The 24,880-nt window shown below is 35.2% G+C and overlaps 4 protein-coding genes across 4 annotated transcripts; 1 reads left to right on the top strand and 3 right to left on the bottom strand.

The window, feature by feature from the left end:
- Positions 1–187: 187 nt before the first annotated feature.
- LOC108907464 (xylosyltransferase oxt) lies at positions 188–6,365 on the top strand. The gene is made up of 5 exons (XM_018711165.1): positions 188–1,016; positions 1,461–1,603; positions 1,697–1,860; positions 1,926–3,282; positions 3,470–6,365. Exons 1-5 carry the CDS (start codon positions 385–387, stop codon positions 3,907–3,909), a joined length of 2,736 nt encoding a protein of 911 aa, XP_018566681.1. The 5' UTR covers positions 188–384; the 3' UTR covers positions 3,910–6,365.
- Positions 6,366–6,409: 44 nt separating this feature from the next.
- On the bottom strand, positions 6,410–10,213 carry LOC108907465 (phytanoyl-CoA dioxygenase domain-containing protein 1 homolog). Its single transcript, XM_018711166.1, has 5 exons — positions 10,020–10,213; positions 7,885–8,034; positions 7,487–7,751; positions 7,155–7,400; positions 6,410–6,941 (listed from the first exon to the last, which is right to left on the bottom strand). Exons 1-5 carry the CDS (start codon positions 10,041–10,043, stop codon positions 6,769–6,771), a joined length of 858 nt encoding a protein of 285 aa, XP_018566682.1. The 5' UTR covers positions 10,044–10,213; the 3' UTR covers positions 6,410–6,768.
- Positions 10,214–13,080: 2,867 nt separating this feature from the next.
- Positions 13,081–20,712, bottom strand: LOC108907472 (major facilitator superfamily domain-containing protein 6-A). The gene is made up of 8 exons (XM_018711175.2): positions 20,414–20,712; positions 20,251–20,366; positions 19,839–20,191; positions 17,859–18,267; positions 17,613–17,800; positions 17,053–17,523; positions 16,835–17,000; positions 13,081–15,012 (listed from the first exon to the last, which is right to left on the bottom strand). The coding sequence occupies exons 2-8, from the start codon at positions 20,324–20,326 to the stop codon at positions 14,924–14,926; spliced, it is 1,752 nt and encodes a 583-aa protein (XP_018566691.1). The 5' UTR covers positions 20,327–20,366; positions 20,414–20,712; the 3' UTR covers positions 13,081–14,923.
- Positions 20,713–21,279: 567 nt separating this feature from the next.
- Positions 21,280–23,592, bottom strand: LOC108907342 (protein SDA1 homolog). The gene is made up of 2 exons (XM_018710985.1): positions 22,614–23,592; positions 21,280–22,558 (listed from the first exon to the last, which is right to left on the bottom strand). The coding sequence occupies exons 1-2, from the start codon at positions 23,494–23,496 to the stop codon at positions 21,300–21,302; spliced, it is 2,142 nt and encodes a 713-aa protein (XP_018566501.1). The 5' UTR covers positions 23,497–23,592; the 3' UTR covers positions 21,280–21,299.
- Between the last annotated feature and the right edge of the window lie 1,288 nt (positions 23,593–24,880).

Here is a 24,880-nt window from a genome sequence, read left to right as displayed (position 1 = left end):
CGTTGTTTCCTATTTGTTTCTAAATATTGAAATGTATAAGAATAGGGCAACACAAATATAATTGTATTTCAGTACTTACACAAAATTTCTTAAATTTAAGAGATTGCTTTCCTTCAAAACATTTTCTTTAAGAAAAAGAAATTCAATTTTAGGGATTTTATTGTTTTTAGGTTGTGCCCTCAGTTGTCACCTGTCAATAGTATTTACTTGTGTTAGCCGTTTTATTTAAATTGTTTTTCTAACAATAAATTTCAAAATGTGAGCGAAATTAACTTTCTGTATAATTTTACTAATCCGTTATTCTTCCGCACTCATGAAGTAACACACCAACATAGAATTTAAGGTTATGTGTAAGCCAGCTATGGTTTGCCCCAAAGAAGTGAAATGGTAAAGAGCAGCCCCAAGAACAACAAATGGATGCGAAGGTACAGGACATTTTTCATCATCGGGTGCGTGATTCTATGTTCGCAGATATTTCTCGCAGCCAGATTTTTAGCTTTGAACAAAACCGTTGAGCCGGAAGAGAACCAATGGAGACCATTGAATATATACAATGAGTTAGATCAGGAAGTAGAGGCTAATTCAGCAAGAAGAAGCAAACTCAATCTTGACGATGAGGATGGTAATGCTGTATCACCCAAAAGCAAGATACCGAATGCATCCACCAATCAAACACACTTTCTAAGATATGATGAGTTAGAGTTTGTGCCTCCTTGTCAAATTACGACTAAGGAGGCCGTTTCAGCAATAAATCGAGCAAAGACTCAAAGGTGTAAGCAACTCATATCAAACATTACGTGCCTTTCATTTGCAAATCAGTTGTACCCGACTGAATTGAAGGGGTCTTGTCCTGCGAATGGATTCGTTGCTGGTAAAGAACTGGGTTGTTTTAAAGACGAAAAAAATTTTAGACTATTGAATGGTTACTTTGGTGTCAATAAAAATGAAAATTCTCCTAGATTTTGCATGAAGCTTTGTCTTCAGTCTGGATTTCCATATGCAGGAGTGGAATATTCGTAAGTACCTATTTTCACGAACAAACTGTTGCAAGTTATAAATAATCGTTTGATAAGAGCATCAACTTCGCCATAAAATTCCAATTATCTCGTCACAGTTTATGATTGCCAAACATAAACTTGACTTTTATTTGGCAATACAAGCAATAAAGTTGCTATATTAGGGGATTATAAAAACCCACTCCGGTTCTCAGATTACTGTCTTTGCCATTGTTATTTTTATGGTTTTAGAAATAAAGACTGTTATATGTAATAGTCTGTTATCTTTGTGTGGTAAAATTTAAATTAATGAAAAATTTATATTTATCTGTTTATACTTTTTCACCAAGAAAGGAACGAATCTTCAATTTTTCTATAATTGAGGTAGAATTAAAACCTAATTTAAAATGTTAAAATTTGAATTGACAATTAAATGACTGCATATACATTTTTTTTACTTATTAGGAATGAATGCTTTTGTGGAGTGGACGAACCTCCGTTGACATCTAAAATTCCCGATTCATCTTGTAATCTAAAATGCCCTGGTGATCAGCATTCCACTTGTGGGGGTTACTACACTATTAACATATATCAAACAGGAATTAAAAGTGAGTTTTCTTGCTTAAATTCACGAAATAGGATTACAATTTCTTGTGATATCTTTCTTTTAGACACTTGTTAAAAGACAATTTTTCTTTCAGAATTTGTTCCGCAAATAGCGAACACTGAACTTAGTATTAGTAAAAACAGCTCAGTGAAAATAGTTTTCCTGTTAACTTTAAATGGGAGAGCGGTAAGACAGGTCAGAAGACTTCTTAAGATTCTGTATCACCGAGAGCACTACTATTACATTCACGTCGATGTTGTGAGTAATTTTTTATATACTATCTCTGTGTCTCTCTCTTCTAATCCCGAGTATATGTATTTCAGAGGCAGGATTATCTATATAGGGAGTTATTAGCTTTAGAAAAACTGTTGCCGAATGTACGTCTCACTCGTCAGAGGTTCGCAACGATATGGGGAGGGGCGTCTCTTTTGGAGATGCTGAGGTCTTGTATGTGGGAGCTGCTCGACATCAGGGAATGGAACTGGGACTTTGTTCTGAACTTGAGCGAATCGGACTTTCCCGTTAAAACAGTCGCCCAACTGACGCGCTTTCTCGAATCGAATCGCAACCGTAACTTTGTTAAATCTCACGGTCGGGAAGTCCAACGTTTCATCCAAAAACAGGGCTTAGACAAGACTTTCGTCGAGTGTGAAACGCGTATGTGGCGGATCGGTGACCGTAAGCTACCGTACGGAGTGCAAGTTGATGGCGGAAGCGATTGGATCGCACTTTCGAGGAAATTCGTGCAGTTCGTCGCGGATCCCGTACCGGACGACTTAATATCGGGGCTTTTAAAAATTTTCAAACACACTTTACTACCCGCCGAATCGTTTTTTCATACCGCTCTGAGGAATTCGAAGTTTTGCGACACTTATATCGACAATAACTTGCACGTCACCAATTGGAAAAGGAAATTGGGTTGTAAATGTCAGTACAAGCACGTAGTGGACTGGTGCGGTTGTAGTCCGAACGACTTTCGTCCGGAAGACTGGCCCAGGATACAAAACACGCTCTCTAGACAGTTGTACTTCGCGAGGAAATTCGAACCGATCGTGAACCAAGCTGTGATATTACAACTGGAGCTGTGGCTGTACGGATTAGAGCAGCCGTCAAAGAAGGTTCAGAACCTGTACAGTTACTGGCAAAGCGTCTATCACCACCAAGATTTAGGCGTGGTGCCCAACGACGGTTTACTAACTTTAGGAAATAGCATTATAAGACAAACCGTAAAGATTTTTCACAAGTCTAATTCGACGCCTTGCGACTTAGATATCGGTTCGCTGTTGCAAGTCCATACTTACCACCACAATGATTCTCACAAATATAATTTGTTTTACCTCAAGTCGTCGAAGAGCAATATGGAGGTAGCGGTGAAATACGTCAATAACGTCACCGTGAAAAAACCATCTCCACTCGTAGATCTTCTCGGGAGTTTGTATGTCGGCAGCGATTACGATCAGAAGGAGCAGATCTCGAGGAATTTCTTAAAGATCTTATCTCCGTTCTCCGAACCGGTACTGGTGTATCGTTTTGCTGTGCAACACACTTCGAAGGTGTACAACTTGACTTGTCTCTGGCTCAGCCCGGATGGTCACTTGCAAGACGTGTCGGATTTCACGCTAGACGAGTCTGCTTTGGCCGGACACGTGAAGCCTGCCTTGAAACAGCCGATTTTGCCGGGTGAGTTACATTACTTGTCGCAGAATGCGTTGATCTGTTTATTGAAATGATTTTGTAAGTTTTTAATTTTCAATATGAAAATTCCCCAAAAATAAATTAAATCCTTAAAATCAAATCGTGTGTCTTTAAAAACTTACTATTTTAATTTTTTTTTATTATGTAAGTTTAAGTATAAATCTCTCTTAAGGTATTTGGAAGGCGAAACTGATCTACAAGAGCACCATGCTGGCTCAGGTGAAGTTCCTGGTGATTCCGCTGGAAACCTACTCGGGGAAACCCATCAAGACGGTCCAAGCCCTGTACGCAAACGCCGGCTCCGTCAGCTCGAAGGACTTCCGAGGCATGTACGAGAACTTCACCCCCGACGATTTCCAGAGGGCCGCGCTCGAGAGGCTGAGTCAATCCAACGCCAAGAGGGAAGGACACGCCCTCTCGCTCTGGATCGACGATCTGGTGTCTAGATTCTACGGCATCAAGAAAGTTTGCGCGGTGAACGTCGGCGATAGTGACGTGTGCGGTACGAAGGTTAGCGCTTGCGCCGAGACGGACTGGAGCTCCTTTGCTCACGACCCGAAGAGTGCCATAGGGACCGTTAACGAGACGACAGGGACCTTCGATATTTGGTGAATCCCGGAAGCATGGTAAATAAAAAACGGCACGAGCGGTTTGTATAGTCGATATTTTTCGAGATAAATGATGTATATTTTTCAGTATATCAGATAATGGCAAGTTTAAAATATAAAGTCCGTAAGGTTTTTAATGGTACATCTAATCGTTGAGTTTTCTAGTTAAAATAATTTGTGACAAAACAGATCTGACGGGCGGAGCCTAACGGGAACGTATGATTCTACTTTTTATTTACCATGCTCGAAGGTTGTTCTCTAACATATGTGATAAATATTGGTGCTCAATTATATTACAAATAATTCATTGTTCATCGACTGATTAGAACTCCTACAAAGGATTTCCGGTGCCCACTTTCTCTTCTAGACCTTTTAAATTATATTTTTCATTTATTTATTATGTGTGGAAAATTGTGAAAGATAATCCAAACGATTAGATATTTCACATATACAGCGTGGTCCATTAAGTATCAGGACACCGTTTAATTTTTTTTTGGGATGCCTGATTCACGTAATCTTTTTTATAAATAATGAAATGATAACTGAAATAAGACGTTTGGACTACTCCACCAGATTCTTAACATCGTGATGAGACGTTTGAACTACTCCGTCAGATTTTTAACATCTTGCTAAATTTGTTTATATTTTGATAAACAAAAAGGTATTCAAATTAATAATTAACGGACCTGCTACAAATTTAAATTTTAACGTGCGTTGAAAACTATTAAGTATATATATTTTTTGAAAGATATTTCCACCATGAAATATAGAAATGCAAATGATTTCTCGTTCAACAATCTACAACTGAAATAAGACGTTTGAACTACTCCATTACGTTTCCCGTTTTAGTTTAAAAATCTAGAACGCATTGAAAAAAGCCTATTTCCATAAGCTGACGATTGTTTGCCAATTATGAAACGTTTGTGTAATTAGCTAATTTTTCATCATCTTAAAACATTTCCAAAGCCTCCTAGATTGCTAAACTGACAGAAAAATAGTTCCAAGGAAATCGTAGCAGGCTGTGGATCATTGTAATTTTCTTCTAAACTTTTTAAATTGGGACATTTAATTTTTTTTTGGGATGCGTGATTCACGTTAATCTTTTTTTATGAATAATGAAATAAGACATTTGAACTACTCCACCAGATTCTTGACATAATGATGAGACGTTTGAACTACTTCATATTTTTAAAATCTTGCTACAATTGTTTCGTCATTAATGGTCACATTATATTTTGATAAGCAAAAAGGTGTTCAAAATTAATATTTAACGGATCTGCTACAAATTTAAATTTTAACGTGCGTTGAAAAGTATTAAGTATATATTTTTTTTAAAAGATATTTCCACCATGAAATATAGAAATTCAAATGATTTCTCATTCAACAATCTGCAACTAAAATAAGACATTTGAACTACTCCATTAGGTTTCTCGTTTTAGTTTAAAAATCTAGAAGGCATTGAAAGAAGCCTTGTTCCATAAGCTGACTGTTGTTCGCCAATTACGAATCGTGTGTGTAATTGGCTAATTTTTCGTCATCTTCGAGCATTTCCAAGGCCTCCTAGATTGCTAAACTGACAGAAAAATAGTTCCAAAGAAAATCGTAGCAGGCTGTGGATCATTGTAATTTTCTTCTAAACTTTTTTAAATTATATTTTTAATTTTTTTATTATGTGCAGAAAATTTTGAAAGATAATCCAAACAATTATATATTTCACATATACAGTGCGGTTCATTAAGTATCGGGGCGCTATTTAATTTTTTTTAGGATGCGTGATTCACGTTAATGTTTTTTATAAATAATGAAATAAGACATTTGAACTACTCCACCAGATTCTTGACATTGTGATAAGACGTTTGAACTACTCCATCAGATTTTTAACATTTTGCTAAAATTGTTTTTCAAATGATTTCTCATTCAACAATCTGCAACTAAAATAAGACATTTGAACTACTCCATAGGTTTCCCGTTTTAGTTAAAAAATCTAGATGGCATTGAAAGAAGCCTTGTTCCATAAGCTGACGGTTGTTCGCTAATTACGAATCGTGTGTGTAATTGGCTAATTTTTCATCATCTTCGAGCATTTCCAAAGCTTCCTAGAAAATCGTATGCAGGCTATGGATCATTGTAATTCGTTCAGTAACGAATAACACATAAAAAAATTCATTTGAATTGCGTTTCAAAAAAAAAAGATAGATGTGTTGGTGAATAATGGACCAAAGCACATTTTTTTTAAATATAGAGAAAAATGTCTACTTTTCTGTGTTTCACGAATGGGCAACGGACGATCCTGTTAACAATAATAAATACTTTTTGAATAATTAACATCTGTAATAAATTATGGACAAAAACCAATATTTCCTCTGTAACAAATCTAATAATTATTGTACCTAATACATCTAAATGTTCCAATTTGACCAAATAAACTGACACTTGAGAAACGGCATTTTAAAAAATCCCCGCTTTCCCAAAATAAATTGTCGAAACAAAAAAAAAAAAAAAAGTAAGAAAAATACATCTTTTTATTTCCCTTTTGTACACAATTAACTATAACAAATATCTAGATTAGAAAAAAAAACTATTTTTTTACATTTTTTTTGGTATGCTTTCAAAAATTCCGTGGTAAAAAACATACAAATCGTGCTTATACATATACACGTACACAATCAGAGTATTACTCAAAGTTTCCCTAATTCGATGTCTTACACATAGAAAAATCATTAACGAAAAGATTCCCATGCCGCCTTTTTTAAACAGGGTAATAGTACGCCGCCCCTTCCACCAAACACAACTTTGAGGTAACTAGTCGGTTAGGTGTAGTATTTATATAAGCTAAAAGGGGCGTACTTTTTATTCGATCACACTAATTCTTATACAGACTTAGAAACGGTCTCTCCCCAGGTTGTAGCCAATTTTCCTTGGAGTATTTAGTATTTTTTTGCTCGGTGATGTGGAAGGTGTAGGCATGTCTTGGTTTCTGAGATTTATTCGCCTCGCTGAAATGGACAACCTGTCCGTGTAACAGGATACAGGCTCCTGAAACATGGAAATTAATTATTAATAATTATCTTAAATTAACTAACTACGTATTGTCTATCCGCCTGATGAGATATAACAACGACACTACGAGCAAAAAGCAAAGAAACGAGAATGGCCAGATATGTGTGTTAGTTTTTAGTTTATACTGGAATGGAAATAGAATTTGTTTTGTTATTAAGTTTAATTTTAAATGGATTTTGGTTAATTTACCTTTGCGTACGGGAACTGCGGTGAAGTTGCTTTTGGAATAAAAAGGTGCCGCCGAAGTGTAAATTAAAAGTTCCTCGGAGTTGGGATCGGGATTTTTGATGTACCTTCGGTGAACCCCGCTTTTGTGTGAACCCCTGGCAAGCCACAAACAACCGTTTTCCGTCGTGGCGTCATCTATGGCTATCCAGAATCCCGCTAATTTCAGCGGGTCCGTGTGCAGGTACCAAGCGTCTTGATGAGCTGTGACTGAAAAATTTTATGAACGTTAGCGATTTATTAGAAAAAAATTAATTTTCTTCGTAATTCTGCGGAAAATTATTTTTGTTTCATACCTTCGCTGCCAGTGCCAGGATTTTTGAAAATGTACATGCTCTGCGGTATGACTGGCACTTCGAAGCCTAATTGGAAGGCTGCTTCCTTCACCCTTTCGTCTAACGTATACTTTCGAAAAATAGGATTCAATTCGTGAAGTGCGTGTCCTATTTTGTTCAGAGAGTTTTGTTTCTCGACCAACAATTCACCTTTCGGGCCTAGAGCTTCGGCTTCAAAGAAGTAACTTATTTTATCACCACTTTCAAGAAAGTATTTGTCCTTATTCTGAAATTAACAAAACGATGAATTTCGTTTATAAAATATTTAATTGTTTTCTTACAGCGTTTATTAGGCGATATATTAAAAAAAAATGTGCCAGGATTGTAGACACCTGTTTTTAAGAAATTAAAAGTTTCACCTGTTGGGTTTCAGAATTTGTAGTACTGAAAATGGTCCTATTCGATTCATCCGGCATATTTTCTACTAATTTTTCTGCTTCTTTCTTTATTTCCTCGACCTCCTTCTCAGAGAAGAACCCTTCAATTACGACATACCCATCGGTTTCAAACTAAATTTAAAAAATTGTATCACATTAAATACTGCGTGAAACAACTACTCTGCGGACTAATGCTCCGACCAACGTCGAATATAGTAAACTACTAGGATAATTTGTCAACCGAGCCCACCGGACACATACCGACTTCGAACTTATTAGTTCTTATCAGCTGCCATAGGTGGTAACTACAAACACGAAGTAGGTATAAGTGAAACGTAGTATGTGTCATCAATCATTTGTCAGTTGCTCCACCTATGATGCTGCTGATGAGGACTAATAAGTTAGAAATCGGTATACATATATCGGTAGGTTTGGCTGACAAATGATTGCTAGATATTGCCGGTATAATTCAATGCTGGTAGGGGCATTAGACCGCAGAGTAGTGGTTTTCCGCAATATTATGGCGAAATTTACATAAAGTTATATTTTAGCAGGCGCGGATACAAGGGGGTGCGATGGGGGCGAACGACCCCTCCCAATGGTTAAAAAATGTTCGGTTTACTTGACTACAAAACTTTTTTTTTAGTAAAATGTACGAATAAAGATTAAAAAGCTTCTGTTTAAAAATTTCTCTAAATTTTCTTGATTTCCTAACCTTTTTTTTATCAACGGTCAAACGCCCCCCTCCCCCAATTGGTTCAAAAACGTCTCAGTTTTCTTGGCTACAAAATCTTATTTTTTAGTAAAATAAAGCTTAAAAAGCTTCTGTTTAAAAATTTCCTTGTTTTCTTGATCTCTTAACCCTTTTTTTAATATCAACGGTCACACGCCCTCCCCCCCCCCATTGGTTCAAAAACGTCTCAGTTTTCTTGACTACAAAATCTTTTTTTTAGTAAAATAAAGATTAAAAAGCTTCTGTTTAAAAATTTTCCTGATCTCTTAACTTTTTTTTTTTATTTCAACGGTCAAACCCCCCCAACCCCCCAAAAATCCATCTCTGGACCCGTCTCTGTATTTTAAAATATACTGGGTAGACTAAAAATAAGTATGAATATGAATTATATGTTTTTGCCCTTTAAAAATTTTTTCAGCGACGTCTGTGCTTTTTGAAATGAAGCACATAACAATAAGTAACACACAATTAAGGTGAATGACTAATAAATAATAAACAAAGAGAAAGTATTGGCTTCTCCTGGCGATAAAATCAGTTCGAGAGAGCAGTAAATGAACTAATTAAATTAGCATTATTTATATACTCTCCAAATGTCACTGAGTCAATTATATTTAAACAGCAACTTGTTTTGATCAACACGGTTCTATGTTATCTCGACCCTTGACACAAATGCTTAGTATACAGCATCTGAATCAGAATAGATTATCCCATTTTTACCAGTTGGTTGCCAATTAACAAAATAATTTGCTTTTTTTCGTATTTATATCGCTCTGATTTTGAATCTACATTGTTACACGTTTTTGTCACTACTTTTGGTGATTGTTTAAGTGTTAAAATAAATTTATCTACGTAAGAAGTGACGAATGATTTGACATCACATTGTATATGCTTTTACCCGCGGTCATGCGTCAATCTGGTAGGTATTACAATAACAAAAAAAATCGCTATTACAGGTCTTAAACCATTATAAATATGCCTGGTTGGAAAATAATTCATGCAAAAGGAAAGTGGGTGTCAAGACCTATAAAAACGCATATAAAGAAACACCGCGATTAAGTATGCATTATTAAACAGGAAGGCATTTTGTTTATACCTCCCACTTGGCCAGATGATTCAAGACGTTTATTTCTGTCCAAACTCTCAGTTTCACACCCTCCTTCCATTCACAAATTATTTTTAACAACCTGTCTCATCCGCTTTGTCCCTAATTAACCTTCAAAGATTAAAAACAAATATTTTAATTGCCGCAATACTGCAAACGCCTCTCGTAAATAATAAATTACGTTTCATTGTGTCTGTTAAAATAGTAAGTCCAGCAAAGGTGCAGCAGATATGGAACACAAACCGTTGTTTTAAGTTTGAAAATTTAAAAAATCGAACTTACCTTCCTGCGAATGTCATCGAACATGGTGGTCGAGCTAAGTAGTCTACCTTTTGGAAGTGGAAATGTGAATCAATACCGCCGAGTGACTAATTAACATATAATTAAGGTACGGTTAAACTTTGGCAAAAACGTCTGTGCCGCTAACTTTTAAACTGCTTGAATCGGCACAGTCATTCGGCAGGCATGCGTTTACACTTTGGCTTTGGTTTGGCCCGCTTTGCGCAAGAGGCCAGTCACAGATACGGGGGAGGGGTGATGAGTTGCTCTCTGTGGGGTACGGTCCCGAGAATTATGTTTTAGTTCCGAACATATGCTCGAAATATGTTTGATTTACACGAAAGGTAGCCGCAGATCAACTTGACCTACAAAAGTCAATGCCTACTGCAGATACCCCGTCAAATACAGCAAAAAAAATTTAGAGGCAGAATCTGCTCGTGAAAATAACTATACACGTTCTTATAAGATTTACCTGAAAACTCAAAACGGACCTACATAATTTTAAAGCAGTTTTTTTTAATAGACATTTTGCAATATTGAATTACACACGCAACATCTAGTACACAGCTAGGATCATTCGTCAGTCGAACCACCTGACATATACCGGTTTCGAATTTATGAGTTCCCATCAATATGAGTATCAGGTATTATCTGATCAAACATTAAACACTTCACAGCTATAGAAATTTGATAATTTTTTAGTAAACGACTTAGTTTAAATTGAATTTAGTTATACATAAATGCGCTAAATTTGAAAAAAAAATCGCTCGATTGGAAAGAAATTAACGCAAATAAATATCTATTAAAAAAAAGAAATGAGGTCAAGCAACTTCGTTAAGTTTTAAAGAAAAGTATCGTAAAAACCTGTAACACTATTTTTGCGAGTAGAATTACCCATAAATTTGTTGCACTTTATTTTTCGATCAACCTATATAATAGTCCCAAGATCTAATCTTAAAAAATAGTTCAAATAAATTTTTAGTCAAATTGAAGATTTCTAATCATTAATTTGACAATATCATTTATGAATCCAGTTCTAATGACAAATAAGTAATAAATACATCATAAAACTATAAAAAAATTTGGAAAAAAATATTTTATCTAAATCTACGCGCTATCTTTGATAATTAAAATGATGTCATTCATAATAACAGTAATGGGTAGACATTTCATACGATGCCAAAGCGTTCTGGTAATAATAACGCAGTTTAAAAATGTTTAATTCAAAAGTCATAAATAAACTTCTTCTATTTATAACTTTTGATCTAATCAATATTTTTTTACGCCCGAGGGCTAGTTTTGTAGGTCTTTTGAAGACGAAAAAAAGTACTTTACTGTTTTCTCGTGTAAACAATCTTCCCCCCATTTTTATGACTGTGGAAACATAATATTTAGCATCTATAGTGATAAATTCAGCTTGCGGAAACAAAAAGTCGCGCCCAACTCTATATTTCTTGGCCTATATAAAATTCATTTTGACGCGACTAATCAGCAAGGATCAATTAAGTATTTTATTTTTAGACGCGATTTTACGTGAAATATGTATTTTTATCGATTATTAGATACAAGAATGTATCGCGAAATGAGTGGGCATCAAAACATTATTTTTTGTGCCAACATACACTTCACTTACATTATACACATGTTCATTATTCCCAGTATTTTGATTGCAGAATCCATCATTTACATTTTCTTGTATGTAATTCTATTTTATCTCTAGAAATATTTTTACTGTTTTGGTATTTTCGCATTATTCCCAAAACTGCATTGAAGGTCCGCCACTGGAGTAGTTTCTTGTGCATCAACGAAATGATGATACCCGAGATTATTTGCTGTTTCCGTGTCCACCTGTCCTTGTTATACAACCAAACTATTGTTTTTTTCTACGCAGCAAAAGCTGAATCGTAGCAATCCGACACCTTATTTCTCATTTAATAACAGCGAATTTCAAGAAAAACCTGTCGGGCAGTTAACGACTAAGGACCCAATTTCACCATGTTCTGTGAGTAAAATATTTAGTAACTGTTATTCGGTGACACTTCGGTGAATATTTCGTTATTGTTTTGATGTTTTGTATTCAATATTGTAGTTATTGGAAAAGTAAATTCTTTATTCCGGTCAAAAAAGTCGAGTTCTAAGTATGAATATAACATTCATGTGGTTAAATTATAACTCAGGTTATCAAAATGGTTTACTTATTAAAATTGACTTTATTATTTTTTAGATAATTTTTAAGTAATAATAAAGATGAGATAACAAGTTTACTAGATAGTGCGGATGCAAGTCAATGCTGGACAGCGCTTTAGTCCGCAGGGTAGTTGTTTTCTATAATATCATCAATTACCTAACTGTTGGTGTCAAAGAGCATATACATACAGGGTGTTCAAATCGTTTGGAACTCCCCTCTAACTCAGAAAATACTGTTCAAACAAAAAAGTGATTAGGACAGAAGTTACAGGGTTTTAAGTGAGCAATCCAACGGTGACCTTGACCATGACTGTGAAGGTCATTTACAGGTCAAGTTGAAAATTTTAAATGGAACCGTATACTTTTGACCCCGGAAATGGTGAGCGGAAAATTTTATGTTCGAATGTGACCTTGACTATGACCTTCAAGGTCATTTAGAGGTCAAGTTGACAATTTTAAATGGAACGGTATACTTTTGATCCCGCAAATGAAAAGAGCGAAGAATATCGGGTCATTTATTAAAAATCGGCTTGACCTCTAAACGACCTTGAAGGTCATGGTCAAGGTCATACCTGAACGTAAAAATTTTCTTTTCCGGGGTCAAAGTATACGGTTCCATTTAAAATTTTCAACTTGACCTCTTAATGACCTTCAAGGTCTTGGTCAAGGTCACCCTTGGATTGCTCACTAAAAACCCTGCAACTTTTGTCCTAATCATTTTTTTGTTTGAGCTGTATTTTCTGTGATAGAGGGCGGTTCCAAACTTTTTGAACACCCTGTATATCGAAAGAACCTCTACCTCAACTAACACATTTTTTTAAAACGATTAATTTAAATCTGATAGGGGGATAGGGATAGGATACAAAATAAGCAAATATATTTTTTCTAATAATTTATTTCCCCCCCAAAAACAGAAAAGAAATCAACTAAAAAATATCCGAGAAGGATCCAACCTCATTAAAAAAAAAAAAGAATTAGTACGCTACAGGTAAGAAAATACTGACTTCGCTCTTTGTTACAAATTCTGAGATTAGATTCGGGTTTTAAACGTATTTACAGCAGTGATGAATCAATTGATATATTAGTATACGGGGAGTGTTGTCAAAATGCTGCCGTAGCATCGCTATTGTACGCCGAGTGTTTCATTTGCGATATCATCCCGCAACTAGTAGGTTTGTTTATGTTGTTCGAAATGTTTAAGAAGCAGGACATCTGCAAGGAACGTGCCTGAAGACCTTAAAATGCAAGTAGAAGATATTTTACACATCACTGAGGAAGATCCAGCAAGTCAAAGCGTCTCGTAAAAAAGTGCATACGAATTTACGTGAAAATCAACTTTATCCGTATTAGGTGTCTCAAGACCATCCCAAGAGTACATTTTCCGAATCTTCATTAAATTTCACTACCTCCAAGGTCGCCAGACTGTAGTCCATGCGATTTTTAGTTTGGAGTTTACACAATAGACGAATTATGTGAACTCGTAAAAAATGCCATGAAATTTATTCACGGAAATGCTCAATTCCAACGGCAAGCACAATTATAGATACACCGAGTGATAGCTTGTGTGAATGAAAGTAACGGTGATAACTCTTGTATTTGTCTAAATTAAAAGGTTAATTTTTAATGAGATTGTTCTCACTTTTTGAATTTAAGTCCGGGTATTACTTACATTTAAATAAATAACAATAAAAAATTCGATTTAAACTATAGATAGGATTTTTTTCTCAGATAAATTAATCTTTGAAAAACCAAACAGATCAAATCTAATCTCAGAGAGTGTACTCGGCCATCTTTGATATTCACAGTCTTAAAAACGATTACTATCACAATCTACGAGGAATCAATCCTACAGCGTCAACTGTGAGACAGTCACAATACTATTTAGAGACAATTGCATCGTCTGGCCCAAATAATTATTTAAATAAATAAAGGATAATAGAACAATCGAGTTACAACATTGTATAAAGATATGGTTTAATTGTTCTGGATTAAGCCATATCTTTAGAATGCAGGCCTTTTATCAACATAAGTACTTAATATTTTAATAACATAAGCACCTGCTTTGTAAGAAATTACCTACTAGTTGGCAACGACAGACCTAGAGAATCACAGTTGGGGCAATATGTTTGCTTGTATTATTAGACATAGGTATGTTGATTTTTTTTCTCATTTTTCAGTGTCATATTTTGCTATTCAGAGAGAGCCGCTTAATTATTTAATAAATAACAATATTAGGCACGTTGACAGTTTTCTGTATATATTTTGAATGTTTTTAACACAAAAAATTTAAGCCCCACGTTGGGCGCCAAATATTGCCCGCGCGCAAAACTGCTAAAAATTTATATGCTATACTCAATCGTTACTGCACAGGGTGTCCTAGGAATAACTGACAAAATTTTAGCTGCATTTATCCTGTCAAAAGTCGACAATTTTCGTTGGAAATTTTTTTTTCGACACTTCGTTCTTAAGCAATGTTATTTTTATACGTTTATACAAAAATATAATTCCACAAACATTTAAATACTTATATATCCTTCAAAACTGTAAGATCCACCTACAATTTACTTATTCCAAATGCTACTAGATGCTACTACCAAGAGAAAAAAAAATCCAAAAACTATTTCAAAAAATATTCACCTGGATCAATAAACCCAAAAAAGTTTCCCTTGTAATCTGCTATTTTACCTAGATCTGCCATTGTCAAGTATAAATTTATTTTGCTACGAGTCAACCAATGTGAGTTCTTGCTGGTCGTCCTCTTGTATTTTTTCTAGGGCATCCTTTGGTGGAGCGTACATTGCTTTGACGTCTGCAAAAGAGAAAAAAAGGTAACGAAATTTCGACAAAATTAAAACGGTGGTAGTTCTAAACAAACACAAAAACAGGCAAAGGAATTCACTGACGTATTCCAGCAAATAATCACTTATTTTATATGTAATTTGTAATTATTTTATAGTAAAATAAACCACATTTTGTTGTCTTTTTTTAACTGCAGAAAAATGCAGTACCCTGATCCCTGATTTACTCAAGTTGCAAACATTTTACGGTAAGTATAATGTTATACTTTTTAACAACACCTAGAACTATTCAAAACGACAATTATTTCAAATTCAATATTTTTAGTAACTCCAAAATAAGGCAAAAAAAATAAAGCCAGGCCTTACAAAGAATTTAAGCAAGTAAGCCAATCACCCGTATATTCAAACGAACAGTACAGAAACCTAACGTCCAGACTTTTTTGTGAATATTTCTACTTTTTTATTTTGTACGTTTGTGTTCTTTGGTTGAATTTTGATAACGACCCACATTTATGACAATTTAACATGCTATTAATTTACGGGGAGTGTCGTCAGACTGCCAGCGCATCCCAGCAGTTGTTCGCGATATTCTTGCTGGGTCTTTTATCTTGCCAGATCGGTTAGAGGGGAAAAACTATTTGCGATTTTTGTGAAATCTCCCGAGTCTTCTAGAAGATATACCCCTGAACTTCAGGGAGAACACGTGGTATAAGATCAAGAGATTTTAGGAGTGAGGAGCGAAGGTTTTTACATATTAACTCGTCATAATAAGTGGATAGGTGATAGAGGACCCATCGTGTGGCCAGCCTGATCACCAGATCTCAACCCTTGAGATTTTTTTATGTGATTGCAGGAAAAACTTGGTTTTTAAGATGCCAATTAACACAACTGATAACTTTTATCCCTGTTACTGCCGTGCACAGACTTGTAAGTTTTGTATTTTTAAGTTTTTTGAAAAATGATATTTGAAAAAATTTTTTTTTGAGATACCTTGTGGAAAAATATGACTATGAACTTAAGAATTACCCTATATTGAAGAATTTAACTGGTGACAAACTCCCGAGGTAGATTTTACTTTCTGGATATGTTTTGAATCGTCAAATATAAAAAGGAAAAATTTTAGAATGAAAAAATAAATTGGTCACGTTGAGGCATTTATAAAAATAATGTCTTAAGATGGGTCCAGTTAGTAGTAATTTTAGAATGTTTCGAACAAAAAGATATAATATTATCGGGCAGATAAATTCTAAAAATAAACAAAGTGGTATACTGTAAAATATTGATAAAGTGGTTGTTACTGCGATATATATGTTTTATTAAAAGGTATATATTATAAAAAAATAAATTGTTATAGTTTGTTTGTAAATTAGTAACAGTTAGTACCAAAATAACATGTTATATAATCAACAAACTGGTTAAAAATCATAAATCTGTATAAGCTACAAAAATATTTATCATAAATGCATAATTGTATTTCATTATCAAAACTTGAAATAATGATTTAATGTTATTATGTCGGTAAAAGAGAGTTCTGCATATATTTTTGGTCCTTCGACCCGGATATAATACAAATGCAAAATAAACGAAGCCATCATCAATAATTAGAAAACATTAAAATAGTATTATCACAACTTAAAATTATTGTTATAAACTATATTCTAAGCAAGCTTTAAGTACCTTTGAATCTTACTGTTTGCATATAATGAAGTTCCAACAATTCGTTTTCAGGAATGAACATTACAATCATTAAAAATGTCAAATGCTAGAACCCCATTAAGTCATTCCATAACAAAACAAATATTTACTACTTATTCTCGATTTTATATTTGTTACCTTTCAACTTCAGTAAGTACTGAACGCCAGCATGTAAGACGAACATGACGAGAGATCCGTACCCAAAGTACCTAAAAGTCAGACCCTTGTAGGTATTGTAAGCCAGGCCGGCGCAGAAACTGCCCAAGGACACTCCGAGGCCCTCGAAAACGGCCCCCACCATCCCCTAAAATTTCCATTGACTTTTCACCGAATTTTTTTTTGCAAAGAAAACTTACCTGCATGGTGGCCTCCGTCCCAGGGGGAGCGACTATACTCGCGTAAGACGCCATACAAGCGAAGAACAACCCGTAAGTCAAACCGTGTAGGAACTCCACCGGCAAAATCCACCAGGGGTTCTCGATTACGGAATACAACACCATCCTTATGCCCAAAACCAGCAGGACGAGGGACATGGTCTGAACGTGTCCGATCTTCTTCAATATCCACCCCGAAAGGAAGAAAAAGGGCAGCTCGCCGCCCAGACACTGAATGGCCGCTACGATTCCCTGCAGCGTCTTTACTGTGTTCATCGCTTCGCAGCCTTGGGCTTTGGCAAGGTCCTCGATCAGCCAGAACAGGAACTGCCAGATGAGGCCAGTGCACATGCCGACGCTAATGCACCAGATTAAATAGACGATTATGCGGACGTCGACGAGAAGTCGGCCGACGTCTCGTAGTATGTTCGCCGCCAGCTTTTTCTGACTGTACTGAAATAAACACAGAAACGATACATTCACGTTATTTTTAATTATAATTTCTTACAAATATACGTTACTGGGTACTCCTTTATGCTCACCTCTAGCTTGAAGGAAACCAAGAAATCCAAAACTAAAAACGCTGCTGCCATATAAAAAGCCGAGACATAGTTCTTTTGCGACTGGCCCTGACTAAGAGCATCGATAATCACGCCGGTTATTAACGCCAATATACCCCATCCCAGGGACCCAAATAACCGTTGGTATCCATATCTGTTCGGTTTATCACCTACAACAAATAAAAAGCTTAACGTTTCGCTATACATAAAACTACGACCCTTTCCTACCCAACATCTCAAAGCAGATTGCGTCCCCGATAGACACCACAACCGCCTGCGACACCCACCCAACTATCATGAGCGCCAGAAACAGCCAAAACTGGTACAACCCGTAGGCCACGTTGTCTTCAACACCCGTTACCCCGATCACATCGTTTATGTTGTAATCCGTACAGTCTATGTTGCACGAAGTCGATATGCTCTCGTTGGGGCATATAGGATTGACAAAGTCCGAGTTTGGCAGGGACACGTTCCCCACTCGGAATATTGCCGTGCCGTTGAAGATTTGGGTGTAAGATGGCGGCACCTGTGCGGTAAATGTTAGTCTGTCCGTTTGTTTAGAAGGGTCGCAGTACTCCTGCGCGTCCCAGTTTGTGCAAATTGTGTTCCAGATAGTAGCGTTCGCTTCGCAATCTAGCTGTAAAACATAGTTATTTTTTTCTAAGACTAAAATTACTAGAAAAAAAAGATAAAAAAAATAGTAGTTTTTACAGCGCAATTATAGGAAACAAAATTATGGCGTGTTTCTAAAGGTCAAAGGTAACGACCTTAAAAATATGATGATATGATAATATTTTCCTTATGTTTTCATTTAGACTCTCATGAAGAACATAAAATATATTTTATTTATAGTGTGTCCCAATTTTCAGACCAGTAATATTTTTATTTGCAATTCTTTTAAGCAAAACACATTATTTTACATCTCACAATCAGTTTGGCCTGTTGCGATTTTGTTTTAATTATTAGGTAAAAATATTAATATTGCAAAAGTGCCTTTTTTCAACATTAATTTGAAAAAAAATAAATTTAAATAAATTAGCTGAAATATATTATGATACATTAGAAACTGCTGCATTTTCTACTATGAATATAAAAATTTAATAGTGAATATATCTCATAGAAATTGTCGAGGGTATAATAACGTTACGTAGTTCATTTGATTTCTACTTATTATATTACTGAGTTGCATAATTATAAATTGCGATATCCTAAATGCATGAAAAATGAAATATTCACAAAAAAAACATGCATTCATTATCACTGCGCCAATTCTCTTATTCATAAAAAATAATTGCTTTAGATAAGATACGGAAATTATTGTTTACGTAGTACAAAATAACCATAAGTTTTCTTTTTCAAAGAATCAAACATCATTGTTTATATTACTTAACTGCTTTCAAACACAGTCATTACTTATATGAGTTTATGTAATATATTTAGATATTAATGAAGTTATTTATGACATTCTTATCAAGACGCTTTCTTAAATAATAGTAAATGTTATTTAAATTGTACCGAAAGATATCCTATAAAGAATATATTTTTCATTTTACTCGCTTAATTGTTATTGTTTAAGAATGTGCATCGATGTTTAAATATCTATCTACTAGATTTGTAACCAATAAAAATTTTAATCTCAAAACTTTTATCTTTAATGAATTATCATTCCCTAATGTTTAAAATATTTGCTCGATTGCACATAATTATAAAGGATTAATCTCTAAATAAAAACCGGTAACTAGTATGTCATTGCATCTCTATTTACGTACTTAGACTTATTAAAAATAAAACTTGACTAAAATTGCCGCCTTTCAATTACTTCTGTAATAATAGAACTTTATTTAAACAATTTCCTGAGGTCTATAAAATTTTAGATATAAACAAGGACATCATTTTCCATTCCATAACCATTTACGTAGATTACATTAAAACGGGTAATAAAATTTAATGTTTAATTTTAAAGCTCCTAAACTACAAGTCATTGTAGGATTTACCGTGGATTAAGGATTTAAAGTATCAAATTTGGTGTAATATAACTGCAATTCTAATTTATGTTACTAACACTATGAAAAAAAAAAAATTCAAATTGCATTTTCAACCAACCTTGACAATTTAATAACGAACAACGAAAAAAAGTCTATTACTAAATATCTTTTCTCATTTTAACTTCTAATTAAATTTACTGTTAATAAGAAACATAAGCCTTACCCTACAACTCTCCAGTGACTGCTTCGACTGTATCTCGGCAAGCGTACATTCGTCGATTGTGTTGCCTGGGTAGGTGTTAAAAACTGCCTCGCTATCGCTACAGGAGAAATGCACAACCCGTTCGGTGGGGACTTCTGGCGAATAGTAAATTGCTATGAAAGCGACGGCTGTCAGCAACTCTGCTACGAGAAATATCTTTTTCTGGCAGTGAAACCGATCGGCTATCGCCCCGAAAACAGGTTTCGCTATCATGCCACATATCGGAAGAATTGTATATACTAAACCTACCACTACGCTGGAAAATCCCAACTGTCTTGCGTAAGAGGACAGGTATGAAACCACCGGACCTGTACCTGAGTTTTTAAATTAAGCATTAGGTTTTTTTTATAGAAGATACCACTTACGAAATTACCTGCATTCCACAAAAAATAATGTGCTTTCATAGGCACCAACTGCCTATTTATTACTACATTCATCTTCATTTTCATCAATGCGAGTTTCTAAGAATTTATATAACCTAAAATTTTACTAAAATTTAAATCACGCTTTAATGCACATTTACTTGAATCTTTCACTTGATTTGAAGAGTATTTCTAAATGAATTATAATGTAACAGTTGAACCACAGGGAGTTAAACTTGTAGAGATGTACACATTTTTTTTAATCTTTTATAGGTTATGGAGTCGTAGACAAAGACCTAGGAAAGGAGAGAAGTGGTGATTACGTGAAGAGAAGACGAAGACTACGTGTTATATACAAAAAGTCAGTCATTTTTGTCACGTAAAGGTGGCGCTGATGTAAGTAAGTAGAGTATGAAAAAGGCGCGCGAGAAATGTAAAATGAAATTGTTTAGTATATAAACGTAACCTATGAACGTAACTTTTATTTTTTTAGTAATTTTTTAATAAATATTAAATAATTAATAATAAATAAATGGTAACACGTGTCACGTGTCTCGTCACACACTACACACGTAAAGAATGACTAACCTAAAAATATGATCAAGGGTCAGATTATTGTTTTTGAGCTTAATTAAAATTAGTATCTATAACAGAATTGTTTCGCTTGTACTTTGTACCAATGACGTGTGGCATGAAATATCATAATCAAATACAATAAATACAATATTGCATAACTAAACTTTACGCTTGCAAATTCATATTGTATAATTTCCCAGAACTAGATATTTTTTTTTTCTTCAAGCAAATCTATTAATTAAAATTAATGTTTACAGTTCCGCTGCAACAATGTTTTCTGCTTATGTTAGAGTGGGCCTAGGGTTTTTGACAGCGGGTCTGCCCCTACAGAGCTTAGCCCGAGAACAGGTGCACCTCAAAGATTCTCAGCTAGGTCTGAGAAATATAATGTAAGTGATTGACTGACCAGATGCATCAGGTCACATCATAACCCAAAAAATTATCGTACTTTAAGTATAATAATGTTTAGATTACAAAAACAGCTTTATTTCATCTTTTTTAATTTTAACAAATGATTTCTCAACGCAATTTGTTTATCCTTAAAGCTCCTCTTCACCTTCCCTTTCACTTTATGCCTGATCATCTGGAAATTCTTTTTCTTCCTCTTCTCCCTGTTCGTTTTCGAGCAGTGTTCGTTCATCCTCCCATCCTTGTACCCAAATTTTTCCCTATCCTCTTGTCCTTTCTTAACACTCTCAATCCTCGTTTGTTTGTCGTGCTTCCTCTTTTTATAGATATTCTCTATATCGCTGAGTTTAACGAGATCTGACAGTTGGGTCGTCGGAATCTCTTCTACCTTCCTCTTTAGTCCCTTCTTCGGACCTTGCATCTGCTTCCTGATGTTCGCCGTGTCAATGCGTTTAAAGTCTTCGTCGGTCAGAATCCTGTCCAACGTCACTTTCTGAGCTAAATCTTTTTTGATTTCCAAGTTTTCCGACTTCTTCTTGGCTTTTAAGACTTTTCTTCCTTTCTTATTTATTTCTTTGCCGTTTTCTTTTACACCCGACTCTTCAGTTGCCTCTTCCCCTTCTTCTTGCTCTTCCTCGTCCTCAATACCTTCTTCCTCATTTTCATCGCTACTCTCCTCTACATCGTCGTCTGAATGTTCAACGTTTATCCACTGTTCATCGTCAGAATCGGATTCTGAATTAATTTCAAACTCTTCCTTGTTATCTTCAAGAAGTACTTCAGCGCCAGGCACGTAATCTTTAGCGTTGATTTTTCCATAGCGAATGTTCTCTATTTCTTCCGAAGCTTCGGTAGGACGCCCTCTATCCTTCTTATGCAACAAATCAGGCCTGAGGTTCCTAAAGAGCTGTATCAAAGATCTTGCCGCCATCATGACCGATCGATCTCTATAAGACTTATATTGAGCCAGGTCTTGTAATAAATCTTCGTCCATCGCCAACGGGCATCTGGCACAGATTTCCTTGACAGCGTTTAACCCGATGGCCATTACGTCGGAGGAATTTCGTTCGGTTATAAAGTTATTAGCTAGGGTCTTCAGAACTGGTTCGATTACGTCAGGCGGCACCAATTCGTGGCTGGCTTGGGCTACAAACTGGAGAATTCTGGTAACTTCCCTTTGATGAGGCTGCATGAATCTCTGTATGTAAGGGTAGTAGTTGAACAGAAAGAGGTTATGTAAACCTATAAGTCTGGAAATGACGTCCAATGTCATTAATTTAACTTCGAACCGTTTGTTGGTGCTCTCTAATTGTTTGAATAATTTCTCAGCCATACCTGAAACAATGAAAGTGTTTATGGATATTTTCTACACGTTTATGAGAGTTTTTACCTTGTGGATCGTGAACCAAATGAATGGCTGAAAAATTGAATACGGGAGCTGCTGATTTCTTCTTGTAAGCCTTAGAAGCCAATTTCTTTACTTTACTTAACTTTTTCTCCCTTTTCCTTGTCTTCTTGTTTACCTTGTTGGCCATCATGACCTCTTTAGGATCAACCTCGTTTTCGGAGTCTGATTCATCGGAATCTTTTTCTTCGGGGTCTTTTCCAAGGAAAAATTTTAAAGATGCCACCATTACTTTTGTAATCTTAGAAAAACATCCTGTTGCTATAACATTTACAGTTTTAGCGTCATTCCAAACGTTTTTCTTATACAATTCAATCATAATATCAACGGACATCTTCGCAGCTCTAGTATTAGTATCCTTCAGCATGGTAAACATAAAATTTTGCAGAGTTGTATTAAGTTTCGCGTTTTTATGTTTGGCGTTTAGGTTTTTTATATCGGTGACGATGTGATTTTCCAAAAACGTCCTTAGAGATTTATCTTGGCACCGAAGTAACTGGAAAAATAATTCCAACAAGTCTGTAGGTGCCAAAAGGTTCTTGTTCCTTAATAATATCAAAGCCCTACAGAAAGTCATACGCATATTATTGTCCAGGACTGTATTATGTCTTCGGAGAAGGTCAATTATTTGTTGCGGAAAATTCTGTAATTCGGTCGGATAGCATTGCGCAACTTGGGCCATAAACATAACTAAATCGTCTAATGTTTTGTTGGGCTGTTCCGGCGATAACTGGAACACTTCTATCGTGTTTTGGAAATGTTGATACTGTTGCAAGAATTCCTCATGGTAAGAGACGGAATCCCTTTTGATGAGGTTCTGGAGTTGGGGTAAATTTTCAGGCAATTGATTGTTGTGACGACGAACCATTTTGCATTGTCTTATAACTTTTAAGAACTGAACTATTCGTTTTTTAATATTTAAAAAGAAATGTTTATAAAAGTCAACATGTGTTTTTCAGTTTAATCACTATTCGTCTTCTTCTTCTTTATGTTAAGTCATAGTATTTCCCATCATCTACATAAAGGCTTATGTTCAATACTTCAAAGAGTATCATATTCATTAGTGATGGAAGATCTCGGATAAAATATCGAGTGGTACTCGATTCTTAAAAATGTACTCGAATACTTTTAGTTCTCGCGTTCACTGGAATATTTCAAGTCTCTTCATAGGTTGTCTATGGGTATCTGCTTGCCTTTCATGGGGGGCTTTCGTTTTGACAAAAATATTACCTATTAGCAACTAATATCAGTTCAGAGTAACTCTAAGTTGCTATTAGCTACTAATAGCTACTATTTTTCCAAATCGAAAGGGTCTATGCTGTCGTCAAATTTGTGTTATTGACAAATGACAGCGAATAATGTCAAATTTTTTTGTTTCAAATATAAGTCAAGAAAAGTAGTTATAATTAAATTACAAATAAATATGCATTATATTCATCACAATATATGCATATATGTACATCATAAACAATTGGTATTTACTAAGGAAGGGTGAAAGTGAAGGCTTGTTGCCTTCGAAATATGCTAATGTGGATGTAACATAGCTGTTCCCAGTTTTTTGCCATGGAGAGGTACAACCCCCAATGTAGTCATTCTCACGTCAAGTAAATATTTTTTGGGTATTACTAAGATTCTTCAGATTGTTTGAGCCGGGCAAACCTAGTAGTTTGCCGAATATTTGGATGAACGTGAGGAAGAAATGGAAACACCGACCACGAGCAGGACAACACTTGGTCTTGGTACTTGATTTTCTCCATGGAGAATGAGTTGGTGTACGGCAGGTGGGAAGACAACTTGAGATGGGATGCGGAGAATATGAAGTCTATTCCGAAATCTTCCATCCTTGTTAGATCCCAACGATGAGAATATTATTAATAGTGTTCCTGACGACATTAATCCCTCTAAACAAGTTGCGGGTAAATGTTAAAAATAGATTTATTATTATTAATTATTTATTGACAAAATCATTAGAAATGCACTTGAAAATTTTTGGGTATCTGATTAAAAATAAAACGGGGCTTAAGAGGAATTCTTAATTCAAAAAATCAGTCTGATATCGTCTATTTTATGATTAAAATTTCGGTCCACAAATTGTCTTGAAAAAATATTCTCTATTTTCTATGTGCGACTGGTACGAAAGTCAAGGACAATTCTAGGACGTTCAAACTGCAGAAAGCTAATTTCGGTGAAGAAATCAACATTGCCGTAAGTTTACTGCAAGTGGCAAAGATCTGGTAGAAAATTCGGAACGA

This window comes from Anoplophora glabripennis, unplaced genomic scaffold (genome assembly GCF_000390285.2).
Source record: "Anoplophora glabripennis isolate ALB-LARVAE unplaced genomic scaffold, Agla_2.0 scaffold5, whole genome shotgun sequence".
In the NCBI taxonomy this organism is placed as follows: domain Eukaryota; kingdom Metazoa; phylum Arthropoda; class Insecta; order Coleoptera; family Cerambycidae; genus Anoplophora; species Anoplophora glabripennis.
This window is presented reverse-complemented; position numbering and strand designations above follow the sequence as displayed.

What these genes read in the sequence shown, in the direction of transcription:
- LOC108907342 (XM_018710985.1), bottom strand. Translation starts at nt 23,496, where the DNA reads ATGGTTCGTCGTCACAACAATCAATTGCCTGAAAATTTACCCCAACTC. An exon ending in TTTGGTTCACGATCCACAAG is followed by an intron (nt 22,559 to 22,613) that starts GTAAAAACTCTC and finishes TCATTGTTTCAG; the next exon opens with GTATGGCTGAGAAATTATTC.
- LOC108907472 (XM_018711175.2), bottom strand. Translation starts at nt 20,326, where the DNA reads ATGAAAATGAAGATGAATGTAGTAATAAATAGGCAGTTGGTGCCTATG. An exon ending in TTATTTTTTGTGGAATGCAG is followed by an intron (nt 20,192 to 20,250) that starts GTAATTTCGTAA and finishes TTAAAAACTCAG; the next exon opens with GTACAGGTCCGGTGGTTTCA. An exon ending in GGACGGAGGCCACCATGCAG is followed by an intron (nt 17,001 to 17,052) that starts GTAAGTTTTCTT and finishes TGGAAATTTTAG; the next exon opens with GGGATGGTGGGGGCCGTTTT.
- LOC108907464 (XM_018711165.1), top strand. Translation starts at nt 385, where the DNA reads ATGGTAAAGAGCAGCCCCAAGAACAACAAATGGATGCGAAGGTACAGG. An exon ending in ATATCAAACAGGAATTAAAA is followed by an intron (nt 1,604 to 1,696) that starts GTGAGTTTTCTT and finishes TTTTTCTTTCAG; the next exon opens with AATTTGTTCCGCAAATAGCG. An exon ending in GAAACAGCCGATTTTGCCGG is followed by an intron (nt 3,283 to 3,469) that starts GTGAGTTACATT and finishes ATCTCTCTTAAG; the next exon opens with GTATTTGGAAGGCGAAACTG.
- LOC108907465 (XM_018711166.1), bottom strand. Translation starts at nt 10,043, where the DNA reads ATGTTCGATGACATTCGCAGGAAG. An exon ending in CAAATTCTGAAACCCAACAG is followed by an intron (nt 7,752 to 7,884) that starts GTGAAACTTTTA and finishes TGTTAATTTCAG; the next exon opens with AATAAGGACAAATACTTTCT. An exon ending in CGCAGTTCCCGTACGCAAAG is followed by an intron (nt 6,942 to 7,154) that starts GTAAATTAACCA and finishes TCCATGTTTCAG; the next exon opens with GAGCCTGTATCCTGTTACAC.